The sequence below is a fragment of the Mytilus galloprovincialis genome, chromosome 4 (genome assembly GCF_965363235.1).
Source record: "Mytilus galloprovincialis chromosome 4, xbMytGall1.hap1.1, whole genome shotgun sequence".
Lineage (NCBI taxonomy): Eukaryota > Metazoa > Mollusca > Bivalvia > Mytilida > Mytilidae > Mytilus > Mytilus galloprovincialis.
The window spans coordinates 103,385,386-103,399,878 of NC_134841.1; the positions used below are offsets into that span (position 1 = coordinate 103,385,386).

General features: G+C 32.9%; 1 protein-coding gene across 2 annotated transcripts in view; it reads right to left on the reverse strand.

The window, feature by feature from the left end:
• The window catches only part of LOC143073699 (uncharacterized), a 51,546-nt gene extending 38,274 nt beyond the window's left edge, over nucleotides 1-13,272 (reverse strand). The window contains exon 1 of one of the 2 annotated variants that reach the window (XM_076249446.1): nucleotides 12,830-13,272. In XM_076249446.1, coding sequence (XP_076105561.1) covers nucleotides 12,830-13,069 — 240 coding nt within the window. In that variant the 5' untranslated portion in view covers nucleotides 13,070-13,272. The remainder of the gene's footprint in view (nucleotides 1-12,829) is intronic. The other variant, XM_076249447.1, reaches the window with a different exon arrangement.
• Nucleotides 13,273-14,493: the final 1,221 nt, after the last annotated feature.

Consider the following 14,493-nt stretch of genomic DNA (forward strand, 5'->3'; position numbering starts at 1 on the left):
GTGAACTTCAATTTAATCCCTAGCTAGAGATTGACAACGCATGCATTGTACGTGTACTGGTTATTTAAAGAAAAAACATGTCAACAATGAAAGTGAAATTATGGTAAAGCATTTGATTTCTAATTCGATGCACATAAAATCATTCCTATACGGTTAAAACAATGAGAAACATCTATTTTTAATCTATAAAATAAAATCTATAAGACTTTTAAAAATCCAATTGCACGTGTTGGTTTAATCTATTCATAGCTTTATTTATGTTTACATCGATAATATGGTCATCTGAGGTCAAATCAATAGTTAATTAGATGGAGTCTGGACTAAAATACACACGAAACGAACCTATATATTATCTACCCCATGCTCTGTAAACTGTTTATTTTAATCTTTTAATAGTTCGGATAAATGTTTTACATTGTTATAAATCAAACATGAGAATTCTAGTCAAATCGGTGACCATGAATTTGACAGCTAGTGCCTCTTTAAAATTAGAAGATATTCCAAATAATCAAAGCTGGTATATAGACAAGATCCATATTAATATGAAATAACAAAAAACATTATAAACAGTATCAACAGGTCGAATTAACAAGAAAATACAATTTGAGAGTACTTGCAGTTACCGACAGCTAGTTAAAAGCCAAAATCAATTAGTAATAAAAAATCATGCACCAGAGACTTAAATCAACTAAAACACATCCTAGGGATTTAGCATTTTAACGTCATGAACAGTCAGAGAAGACATGACTTGTGCAATGCCAAAAATAAATGTATCGACAGGTAGTAGGATAGTGAGGAGCGACTTCTTTAGAGATAAAAAATAACGTGTGTGTGACTCTATACATCCCGCCTAAACAAAAGATACAATTTAGTTATGTTTTAATTTGCTGATGACAAAATCGATATTATAGTCCGGCGGCTACAAGCATATTTCAGACGAATTGTGCACATCCTGCTACAAGCATGAAATTTCGCATAGAACTATTGGCTTCTAGTTATCCTCAAAACCACTAATTTTATTCTGTTGTTAATCACACTTCCGGTAAAAAAATCCCAATATGGTGTAAGTTTCCAAAATGAGTCCTCAATCCACATCTTTGATTTAGAGTTTTAGATAGATTGGTTAAAACAAAATAAAATAACTAAAGTACTAAAACATTTTTCAAATTACTAATATTTGGCTAAAAATACATGTTTATTCATAGTCACCACCACATGTAAACAAAACAGTGCACGGGAGACCCGATTTTCCACATTAACAACGACCGAGACATCCTCTGTATCTGTATCTGTATCTGTATGAATACGTTGTCGATACAGATTTTGGCTTTCATATAACGGTTTGAGAGAGCGCCGCCGATTTATTGACGAGAGCAGATTTGACGCTCTCTACGCTTGATGCGCGCACTACATTGTCGTCTAGCTGATTCGACGCGATCACTGTCTTTACAAAGAATGAGTTTGAGTATTGTGGTGTTTTGCTTAGTGGAATGTCAAAACACTAAGAGTGCTCCTTTACTTGCTTTTCCACACTATTTGTTGCGTGGTATTCTTCGAACTTCTTGGCAGTTATGTTTCTCTTAGGACGTGCGTTTTTTAGAATTTCGTCTTGTTCAATAGCGGGAATCAGCCCCTAAACCACTTTGTACATAAATATCAACTTCTAGCATATTGGAAACACACCCGTCCTTTCTTGACTTGTAATCCATGGTGATCAATCTTGCCGCTTGACGTTGTATCTTTTCTAGCTTATTTATGTTTGTTACCATGTAGGGGTCCATTACTATGGCTCCATATTCCATCGTTGATCGAGCGAGATGTAAGCTGTTTTTTGCAATCTTGTGGGCAGTATTTAAAGTTTCTTCTTTGAAAGTCTAGTGTTGAATTTGCTTTCTTTGCCACGTTTAATATGTGGGTGGTCGATTTGAGGTCTTCCGAAATTTGTAGGCCTAGGTACGGGTTATGCTTGACTTGTTGTGGTATGTGTCTATTTAAACTGTAGATTTTATGGCTTTTGTTTCTGATGATTAGGATTGTTTTGGCATTGAACCGCATTCCCCAGTACATCCACAATGTACAAGCTTCTGACAAAATGATGAAGCCTTTGAACGAGTTATTTAAAAGTTATCCTCTTTGTCCCTTCGCCATCCATTCGCGCCTGAACCGGGTAGCATAAGAGCCAATTCCAAGCTCGTCCCAATAAACACCTGCTTTAGTATATTGCACGATTTACATGCTGGAAAAAACTAGACCAAGTTGAGAGAATGCCCTCAACTAGTCTTTCCTTTTGCGCAAATAGTTATTTTCTTGATTCGTTAACCATGTAAACCCCATCTGATAAGTTTGTGTAATCTTACAGTTAAACCTCGGTGATTTAGGCTGATCAATAACCATTTTTTATGTTAAAGTCACATCTTCAAATGCCACAAATCTCTCTTACGCAGTCTTTGTTTCCTTTCCAAGCAATCAGAGAACCATATTACAACTGATAAAGACATGAAGCTAAATAAGTGTGTGTAATCACTCATTGCCAGGTGCATTTGAAAGGTCATTGATATATATTTATCCAAAGCTTTTTGCCCTCCCAAACACAATCCATAGTTCGTCTTCCCCTGTCAAAATAGCGAAATAGTAATGACAGCATCATCAGTAACGAGTATTCGAATCATGACTCGTGCAAGTTCGTATTTCATTGCATCAGACACATGCACCATGATTCTATTGTCAGCCTCTTAATGTGAACATGGTGATAAACTTGAAATACATCTCGAGGTAGATAAGATAGAATATCCTGAGCATTTGTTATAAGAAGCAAGCGCTACATTTAGGGAAAAGGGGCTACACAGACGAATCCAGAGTCAAAACAAGATGACGAAAATAAGAAAGAACCTTTAAATTTTCATTCGCAACAGCTTGCTCAATAGATTTTGAGGAAAAGGTAGTTGTAGCAAAAATTGCTCAGGATGTGTCCTGTTTTATCCACCACATAATGGTTTTCAAGCTTAGCATCATGTTCACGTGAAGAGGCTGACACTTGAATCAAGATGCATGTATCTGATGCAGTGAAACACAGACTTAACTGAGTCATGACTCGAACAGTCGATACTGATGTTGTTGTCATTGCTGTTTTGCTTTTCAGTGACATAGGGGCAGACAAACTTTGGCTTGCATTTTGGAGTGGGAAAAGCTTCAGATATATATCTACCCATGACCTTTCAAATAAACTAGGCATTGAGAGATTACACGTTTGCTGGAAAAGGAACTGCGTTTGTGACATGGATGGTGTTTAAAGATGTGACTCTATCATTTAGAATGATGATTGATCAGCCAACATCACCAGATATGGATTTGACAATGTCATTGATAGAACGATACGTGGTTTTGTTGTAAGATCGAACAAACTTATCAGATGGGGTTAACGAAGCAAGAAAAAATGTGTTTTTGGAAGAGGAAATACTTATTGTTAATATTGAGGCTATTCCCACGACACCGGTCTAGTCTTTTCAGCAAGTAAAACGTGCAATATACCATGGCTGGTGCGAATGAGTAACAAGCTTGGTATTAGTTCCTATGCTAACTAGTCAATCGCTTATGAATGGTGAAGGGAAAAATATGATCCATGGGAACTCTTTTGGACAACTCTTGTGAGGCCTCTTCATCTTATTAGGAGCTTGTACATGATAGATGTAAGAAACAATACCTCGATCTTTGTAAATTAAGAAAATAAGCTCTCAGATTGTGAATAAACATGTATTTGCGGCCACAAATAAGTCATTCTAAAGATGTTTAAGAACTTTTTTATGGTTTTATTTTGTTTTAATCAATCTATCCAAAGCTAAAATAATCATTTTATATACATTTAAAAAAAAACTAAATATTAAAATGAAAAAGATTGTGTGGAAGTGTAGTGTACAGAGTAGAAAATTCATAACTGTCAACAGAATTATAAGGACCATCAAAAGCATGTATTTTATCTAAAACCTCTAAAGAATTTTTAACACTCCAAAAATAATTAATACCATTACTTTCATAAGCTTTATTACAAAAGTTAATAACCTGTTCTTTGGTAGTAGTAAGGAAGGTAGTTAGAAGCATTGATAGCTTAGTAGTAGAACACTTACTCGATGCGGAAATGAAACGGAATTTTTTTGTGTAATTTCGTTAACCAGTATGTGGTAAGGACGTTCAAATGTTCGGAAGATGCTTTAAGCTGGGTAGTGACAGTGGTATGCTTGTTAACGATTTCACTCTCTGTGATGCGCATGGACCTGAATGTAGAGGAATTGATTTCGTTTTGAAGAACTTCCATGTAGTATATGCGTCACAACACCACTACATTTTTGGCTGCCTTGTCTGCCGGTAAAAGATTTTTTATCAGATTTTTCACGTTTGCACCAATTTTTACAGTAGGCAAACAGAGCGTCTTTAATGACCTGACGACACTGTTTCCAATCTATTATAGATGGAGGACGGTATTTCGGTCCTTTCTTTAAAAAAGAAATGACCTCACGGTCTTCGACGATGTTGAGGTCTCCTGTAATAACATGACCATAGGGAACATATTTAAAACTAGATGTTTCGCAGTCTCAAGTGGAAGGAACATTATTTTCTATATTGACGTCTGCTGTAATTGATGTATAATTAAAACTCAAATTTCTGCTCGTTTTTTTTTTATAAGAATACAAAATAATGGGTTGTTCTATATTATCAAAATATGGAGGTATTAAGCTACAGACGGAAGAGTCACTGAATATGCTACACAAATTAATAAAATCAATATCTCTATTTATATATTTTAATTTAAGAAAACGTCGTTTATGATTTTCAGGTTTATAAATACTAGGAAAAAGCCTGTGATGACAAAAGGCTGTAATAATACGGGTCTATTCATAAAACGGGCTAAAAAAAAGAAATTTTATCACACTCCAGAAAAATAGCATATTATTTACTTTATATACGTATCTGATCCAGTTTGCATAATACTTGATGTCTGCCATTATTCTTTATTATAGATAACAGATCAGCAAGTCTATAGTTTATGCGATGTTTAATACGTTGATTACGGTTTTTGCGTTTACCATGAGACCTATTATTTCTAAATCGTTTATCAACAATATTAATGACATCGATAGATGTTTTAGATATGTTCCATTGCCCTAATATTTTGTCATTGAGACCGAGAGGATAAGCTGTTTATAGTCTTTTTATCCAAAACAATTCGCGAACTTCGGTTTTTTTTCAAATTGCTTGTGTGATTCTCCTGGTTGTTTCTGAACGGTTTCGAGAGGTTTGAATTTTATATATTGTATATACTATTTGTATACTAGTTGTATGGGCCGTTGCCAATTATTGTAATTGAGTTTGTGCCAATAAAATATTTGTATTTGTATTTGTATTTGTATATTTAAGATTGTGATTATGCTTATCTAAATGTTGATATACTAAATTTTTGAATTTTTTGGGTCTACGAAAGCGGTAGAGATGTTCTTGATTTCTTCTGTAATACTCTCGTCCCGTCTGTCCCACATATTTGATACCACATTTAGGTTGGGTTCAAGTTACCACATATATTAGGTTTTGAGTTTTTCATGTAATATCACAGGAAAAGGAGATCGAAAAGGTTCTCCCGTTCACTGTTGACCTTATAGTATTTTGAGAAGTTAATCTACGTATAACAAGTTAATCATTTTTTGGCATTGCGCGGGAAAATTTGTGAATATTCAAGTGTATTTTTGTTAAATAATCTTGCAGTAGTGGCATTACCAATTATACCTTTATTTTTGCACGTAGATAACCTAGAAGTTGTGTTGTTAATAATTTTATTTTTAAAAAGCTTGACCAATTTCTAAAAATACATGACCATTATTTAATTATACATGGCATCAAGCCCGTATCTTCATATGAAGATAAATTTGGGTATATTTTCCAACCCATTAAAAATCGCATGGCCCTACTTTTAATTGCATATTGAGGCACCATATTCAATAACTGACATATCCAATGTATCAAAAAAAATTGTAAAAATTGAAAACTCAAAACCACCATTTAAGCTTTACTTTTGCCATTTAAAACAAACCTAATGCCCTACTGGCAGACTTAGCAACAGCTTTTGTTATATCTATATAATTCAAATATGCATTAAACACTAGTCCAAGATATGTATATTTTTCTACAATATCTATGCTATGATCATTAAAGAAAAATTGAAACATTGTTCTGGTGTATGATATGAGTTGGATAAACAACTCTTTTAGATTCTTCAAATGAAAGTTGCAAACCATAAAAACTAAACCGAATATCAGAATAAATTATGGTTCGAATGTCCTTTGGGATGCCCTTTGAACAGTACACAACTTTAATGTTTGACGTAATGACTTTAATGAATATTAAAGTGTGTTTAAAGTGCGTTTTATTAATAAAATGGAAATTATTTATTAACGGATACAATTGTGCTAACACCTTCTACAGAATGCATAGAAACGTTGCCGCCATAATACCAGTTGCATTTTAAGACGAACCATTATTATTTAAGATTATAAGCCTTCCGAACTGCTTGTTTAAATTGCTTGTTTTGAAAAGGCGAGACATCTGTTATTTAAGACGTAGATCTCAAACATGGATGCATCATCATTAGAAGTAATGTTTCTGGAGAATAAAACACAATGCATTGCATCACATACATGTACAATTATTAAATATTTGAGACAAAGAAGAAAAACAATGATGGTACGGATATTGTCAATATCCGTGACGGTATAACAAATAATGAATGAACATTATATTTTATAACGATATTACATAACTACCAATAGTACTGATTGATACAAGACAAATAGACTATTTCTGGATAAATCTTTCAGTGGGAAAGATCGTCAATTTCGCACGCATTTATGGCGTCAGTTTTAAGCACTTTAAGAATCGTCAACCTACTATTATAGATTTTAAAAAGAAGATGTGGTATGATTGCTAATTAGACAACCCTCCACTATAGACCAAATGACTCAGATATTTCCAACTTTAGGACACATTTTCAAAAATGATCAAAGTTCATTTAAAACCATTCAAACAAGAAATCTAACGGGCTAACGGTAATTAATGTACAAAAAATGAACGAAAAACAAATATGTTACGACAACCACTGAATTACAGGCTTCTGACTTTGATAGACACATACAACCAGTACTATAATAGATTGCATTCTATAGTTTTCGTGTAGCTATATCAATGTACTACTGTTCAGACAATAAAGTATAAGATATATAGTTAACGTTCTCAATTAACCAGCTGAATCAACACCATAAGATCAATAGTTATTTACATCTTGGCCTTATGGTACCATGTTAAAATGTTTATTCCGTTAAGAAAAAAGCGTGTGATTTATTTAATTATGAATTCTCTGTTTCTGAATTAAGAATTTAACAGATCCCGATAAGCTGTATTAGTCCATGGCGTTTCAGTGTCTCGGAACCGATGCAGCCAACCTCAAAGCTAAACCAGGGTCAAAAAGGAAACAGCCTAATAGTAACACTTTAATGTCTACAACAATATTTGGTTTCTAAACAAATTATCGAAGATCGTTGAACTATCCAATGTATTATTGTGTTAATTTTTCTAACACAAAAAAAAAAAAAAAAAAAAAAAACACAAAAGAAGGTATTATCAATCATACCCGACTTTGTAGAGAAAGTTAAAAACTTCGCAACAATACTAAAAACAAAAATCGCTTTTTTTAATCTTTTAAATTTGTTTTAAAAGAGTTTTAGATGAATTTGCTCAATAGTTTTTATATTATTTTAGCTCCAAACTTTTATAACAATAAAAACTAGTCATACATTGTACTTTATACATTGTTTATTTGTTGAATCTCTGAATTTTCATGAAATATTTGCCACTGGACGTGAAACAATCCGCAATCAATCAATATAGTTGACTGTCAATATTAATGAAGTTTGCCTACATATATAAATTCTAGTAAAATCGAAAATACTTTGTATCCAAGAATTACATAAACGAATTGTGAGAGGATTTGTAACTTAAAATATAAAAAAGAAGTTGATATTAAAAGCTTACATATGTACTATTACGTGATTTAAAACAAACCTTGATAAACCTTACGATAAACCTTAAAAGAATGCCTAAAGAAACCGTGATGTTATAAATAATATAAGCCTTTCCTTATGTAATACTATAAGGCAATGTAACCTAAAAGTTAATCGAGGTTTATCTGCCCTAGTGAGAGTGGTATAATATTATTGTACATGCCATATACTAGACACGCAAACTAGTAAGCATCTATACGAGTTAAGTACATAAATCAAGGCCCAGATAAAGTACAAATATATCAGATAAAACAACTGACATTTCTGTACTGTGGGATTGAAGGTAGTTGTTATACTTTGCTTCCAAACATGAGAACAGTCCTTATAAAATAAAGTAAAGACAATACGACAACATATCCGTTATTTATATAGTAATCATTTGAAAATTTCTTAATAGACGCCCATTAATTTTGTTCCCAATTTACAAACATGATAAATCTTAATTAGGAGAAATTATGGCGTTTATGTCAAGAAATGAAGTTAAGTGAACATAAAGATTGTCGTAGGCTGGGATGATAGAAAAATCGAAGAAATTGATCATAGCTCATAGACATAATTATAAATTAATGAGAGCAGACGAACTCTCATACATTTTGTATGATATAGAAACGAATCTTGTGTATGCCGAATTTTTGACGCAGTTAATTACATTATGATAAAACAAGAATACATTCACAAAAATAAGAAAGAAAAAAAAATTAACACCACACACTTTGACCTCTGGTTAATATTAATTTCCATTAATTTCCCCCCTTTTTAGTAACTTCTATTTAATTTACCAGTATTGATATTGTAGGTACATGCATATGAACGTGTATAACGTTCTCATTTTATCTCCATAATAGGTTCTATAGTCCGGAACTGTTAACTATGTTTTAGGTCGCTCTGTCTCTTCGCTCTCCATTATAAACCAAACATATTAGTCAAAAGTAGTATTAAACAATTTACTTTAAATTGCACTTAAGTTATGACTTAATGCCCTGATGTAGTTTCATCCTAACTGATATGTTTTTGAAGGACAGCTACGAGTGTTAAGGATATCTATGGCTTTCTAGTAAAATTCAAAGATTTTTTGTTTTATCATTACAAGGCGTTTTGGTTTATAGCCGATAAAATAAAAAGTAAATAATCCTGTCTTGAAAAATGATCTCCTTTGTATTTATCACGCTATTTAAAACAAAGATCGTCCTATACATTATAGTAACTTGTTTTGAAATAACAGCTTTTTTTTTTATTATGACATTAAGTGTTTTCAAATCGCAGACCAAATTAATCACCCCTTAACCGCCCAATCCTCTGATGGTGGGGTATTTAAGGCGTCAATCTTGTAGTCTAATCAACTCTACAATCATTTTGACGCCATTCCTAACATTATATATTTATGAATTTACATTTATATCAAATCTTGAATGTTAATGAGATGGATTGTTCTTACCGTTCATTGCACTTTTAGTAACTTGTGTTATACTACAGCTATTTTCATGGGTGGCACATTGGCGGCAGTATTTAACAAAACAGTTGTGGCTACCTTAACTAGATTCCAATCCCTGATTTCCAAATGATGTGCTATTTTTATTTCTCGTTCCAAGTTACAATTAATCCTGTTTAAAACCGGCCTTGGCCGTTTTTCCATTGTGTTTTAATTATACGACTTTTGTTCTGAAGCAGCAAAGAGGGAGGTTAATATTCACTTTAGGCTGGTTTCATCGTAATTCATATTGTGCCTGTATCAAATCAAGCTATATGGGCCTAATCTTGTTCGTTGTTTGTTCGTCTATCTTAACAGTAGGGGTCGAGTGTTGGTGGTATGTGTGGTTTGTTTTCATATATTATTTATCTAACTGATTTGACTCTATATTTCTAGCTTATTGTCAAAAAGCAAAACAATAAATACTAGAAAATGTTAACAACAAAGCACGAGATAAGATGATTGGGCTGTTATAAGGCCATCAATTTGGTCTGTTATTTGAAAACAAAGGTGTAAAGTATATTAACTGAAATTCAGTCTAACATCTGGTCATATGTGTACATACCATACAGTTGGATCCAGTTTTTCTCAAATGTGAATAATTTCCATTCAAAGAAGGTCTTGAATTAAATGAGTCAAGACAGAAAGGAAATGACTGTGCAATTACGTGTCCTACTCAACTTACAGTTTTGCTCTCACAATTGGTTTTATAGCAAGACGGAAGATGACAAGAAACCTTAAATATTGTATGTTCACTTGGGCTCCACGTAATCGTAAGTATGAGATATTTAATGAGACCATAACAACACTGACAACATAATTGCAAGCAAACCACAATGCAAGGATATATGTTTTAATATAACTTTGGTAGAAGTTGAAATCAAGTATCATATAAAAATCTTTGATTTGACAAAGTAGCTTTATATTTCTAGCTTTAAAAATATAAGGAGAAATGGATTGATTGTCAATGAGACATTTATCTATCAAAATTCAAATGAAATTGATGTAAGCAATAACAGGCAATCTAACGGCCTTCAATGGTGGTTAAGAAAACCGTAGCGTATCGAAGACCCCGGCATGAAAAAATTTGAACCATGCAATTGAAAAAACATACGGCCTTATTTGCACAAAAATAAAATAACGAAAAACAGGACAAACCTGAACAAACGATATCCGATAGCCACACTACAGGCTCTTGAATTGGGATAGGCACATACAGATTATGGGCAGCTTTTATTAACTTTTACCTAAATTAAATCTTTTGATCCTTGAAATATTTTTTTATGGCGAATATTCAATCTAGACAATGACACCAACTAAAACAGCTTCTATCAAGAGCAAAGTGCTAACTCAAACAGCTTCTATCAAGAGCAAAGTGCTAAGCATTGCATCCTTAAATGGAAGACGGACAACTATTAAAATGTAAGTTGCATGTGCCAGTTTATAGATACCGATAATGAGGAGACGTTACTTATATAGTTAAGTCGGCTTCATATCTTGACTTACATATAGAAATAGACAATGAGGGTCGGCTGAAACAAAACTTTTCGACAAAAGAGATGATTTCAGCTTTCCAATTGTGAATTTTCCATTTCTAAGTAGCAACATTCCAGCAGCACCTGCATACGGTGTTTATATCTCCAAATTGGTACGATATTCCAATGCTTGCATTTCCTATAATGATTTTCTTGATAAAGGGTTGTTGCTCAGAAGGAAGCTATTAAATCAAGAGTTCCAAATGATGAAGTTGAAATCATCACTTCATAAATTTTACAGACGCCATCACGAGTTGGTTGACCGTTATGGAATAATCGTTTCACAAATGGTATCGGATATGTTCCTTACGTCGTAACTACAATCCCTTTCCCTTTCAGGAATGGGACTACCGAAATATTTACCGGATTTGTTATCACATAAGCAACACGACGGGTGCCACATGTGGAGCAGGATCTGCTCACCCTTCTGGAGCACCTGGGATCACTCCAGTTTTTGGTGGGGTTCGGGTTGTTTATTCTTTAGTTTTCTATGTTGTGTCATGTGTACTATTGTTTGTCTGTTTGTCTTTTTCATTTTTAGCCATGGTGTTGTCAGTTTATTTTTGATTTATGAGTTTGACTGTCCCTCTGGTATCTTTCTTCCCTCTTTTATAGAGGAGATGCAGATGTACTATTATGCCAGGAAAATAAACAAGACAATATTGCAATCAATAGGAAAACAATGACATTAAGCGTCTAGTTTTGAAAATTATACTGCAAAACGTAGCGTATTTCACAGTTTAACATTTCTCAGCCGTCAACGTGTAGCAAATGTGACTGAGAATATATCTTTTCGAAGTGATGACATGCTGCTAGTCTGACGTTATTCGTTCACCTTTATCCTGAGGCAGATATTCAATTTCCTTCCAGTAGTGTACGTGTTAAGAACATTTTTATTTCCCAATGGAGAAATATGTTTAAAACATTATTTCTCCAATTATCAGCAATACCTATAAAATGTGAACTTTCAATTCTGCCTAGAAAAACTCGATTTTCGGTTCGTAAATTAGTATCCTTTAATTAAATTTACTTCATTATAAGGTCAAAATAACTAAAATAGGTTACATTTAACTGATAAAGTTACAAAGTTAAAACAGAACGTTGTTCTTTGACCTTTTTCTGAGACAGATACTCTATGTATTTCCAGCAGTGCATGTACACCTGCTACGAACATAGTTTATCCCAAGGGAGAAATATGTTTTAAACATTATTTCATTTCTGCAATTATCATCTATACATAGTAAGACTCAACTGTCAAGGCTGCTCGGCTTCTCTGTCGACAAATTAGTTTCCCCTAATTTAATTTACCTTATTCCAAGGTCAATACAACTATCTTGTTTTTTTCTTCTAATTAACAAAAACATACATTTTTAAATTTAAAATTCACAAAACTTTATTAAGTATATAAAATTTAAAGTTATAAATATGATTCGGTATATACAGGAATGTGTCCATATTACACGAATGCCCCACTTGTACTATCATTTATGTTCAGTGAACCGCGAAATTGGCATTAAAAAATCATATCATAGGGAACAAGTAAACTAAGTTTCAAGTTGAATGAACTCCAACTTCATCAAAGACTACCTTGACCAAAAACGTTTACCTACGGACGGACGGACGAACGAACGGACGCACGGACCAGAAATAATAATGCCTTTCTACTATCGTAGGTAAGGCATAAAAAATGTATTAAAGCAGTCAAATAATTTTTAATTCCATCTTACCTCTCTATATGATCTGAAGCTCCCCCTTTTTTGTCGATGTATCCTGATGTTAGAATGTTTAATCTGGAAGTCTTCATGATGTAAGTAATTAAGAGAGGCACACGACTGGTATGAAATTCTAACAAGGTAAAGGCAAAGTACACAAAGTGCAACATTCAAACTCAGCGAAAAATAAATAATTTTTAAATGCAGATATAAATTCCATTTTACTTTTTCGGTGGCGTTGTCTGACGAGCACATCTTCCAAACAAATTCATTGCTTCCAATAATATTTATGTTTCTACCTATAACTTCAATTGGTTTGAATACACGTGTGAGTATCAATAATTAGAAATATATATAAGTCTCAAAAGTTTTTCTCTCGTAAATCTAACAAATATTTTTTTCTCAAATATAAAGTATTAAAAGTACTTTGTTTTATCTCTCTACTATATCAATGTAGAAGTATGGTTCTAAGGAAGCAGTTACACAATAGTCTGATAGTTAAGACAATAATCCAATCGGTTCATTGATCTCGTCAAGTATCAAGCTTGTTCAGGAATAACGTGAGAAAGCCAATGTATCTTTTATATTGTATGCCTACTAAGGCTATTGATGTTTGTTGATTGAAGGTAAAAAAAGGAAATGGTAATTGGAAGGGATTGATCAATGCAGTGGGAATGAAACACATAATAGTCAAGAAAAACTTTCATAGTTTATTTTTGATTTCTTAATAGGATCACGTTTCAACATGTGCTATAATATCTGTATTAATCATATTTGAACGTAAAATTTTGTAAAATTCACAAGTAATTAAACTGTGCCATTTTAAAAATTTGTCACTTAAATACAACATCATTTGTATCAAAATGACAAAGATAATTTTATTATGTCTTATTTTCGTGAGTAAATAAGTTAAAAAGTAAAATACAAAAAGACTAATTAAAGATACTACGTTTATATTTTTGTACGACAGACGCGCATTTCCTTCACGAAAAAAATATCAGTGACACTCGAGTAAAAATGTTAAATGCCAAATAAAGACCTAAGTTGAAGAGCATCGATGATAAAAAACGAATTCAGAATGGATTGTCCAAATACAGCGACGATGATCTATTCTTAGGGTAGAAAATCCTATCCATCTTATAATAATATTATACATACATAGAAACGAACAATGACAAGTAAAACAATAACGAATCTACACATCTATTGACTAAGACATTAAAATTAAAACTCTAGTAAGATAATTTTGAAAAGCTGAATTATGTTTACTAGTTTAGTATTTTCAGTGGTAAAGTAACAAACAATTGCTCGTTTCATACTTATATAGTTCATGATACATAAATTTAACAATGTTTCATTTAACTTATTAATATTGTTGGTTCATAATCGCCCTGTGGAATTTTTGACTGCTCCTTAGTACAAGAGAGTAAGCAGAACAGAAGTAGAACGTTTCCATTGCAACTTGTAACTCTCTAACACTAATTTCAATTTCTTAAACGCACATAGAAGTTTCCTATTCGACGCATTGGATTTTACGCTCCGATTTGACGGAATTTTCTGCGTATTTAAATTATATTTTCGTCCAACCTGATCGACCCCACACTTTAATCATGGATAATGCTGTCGGTATTCGAATGACATTAGGGACTTTCCATTCAGAATTTCCCTCGGAGTTCGGT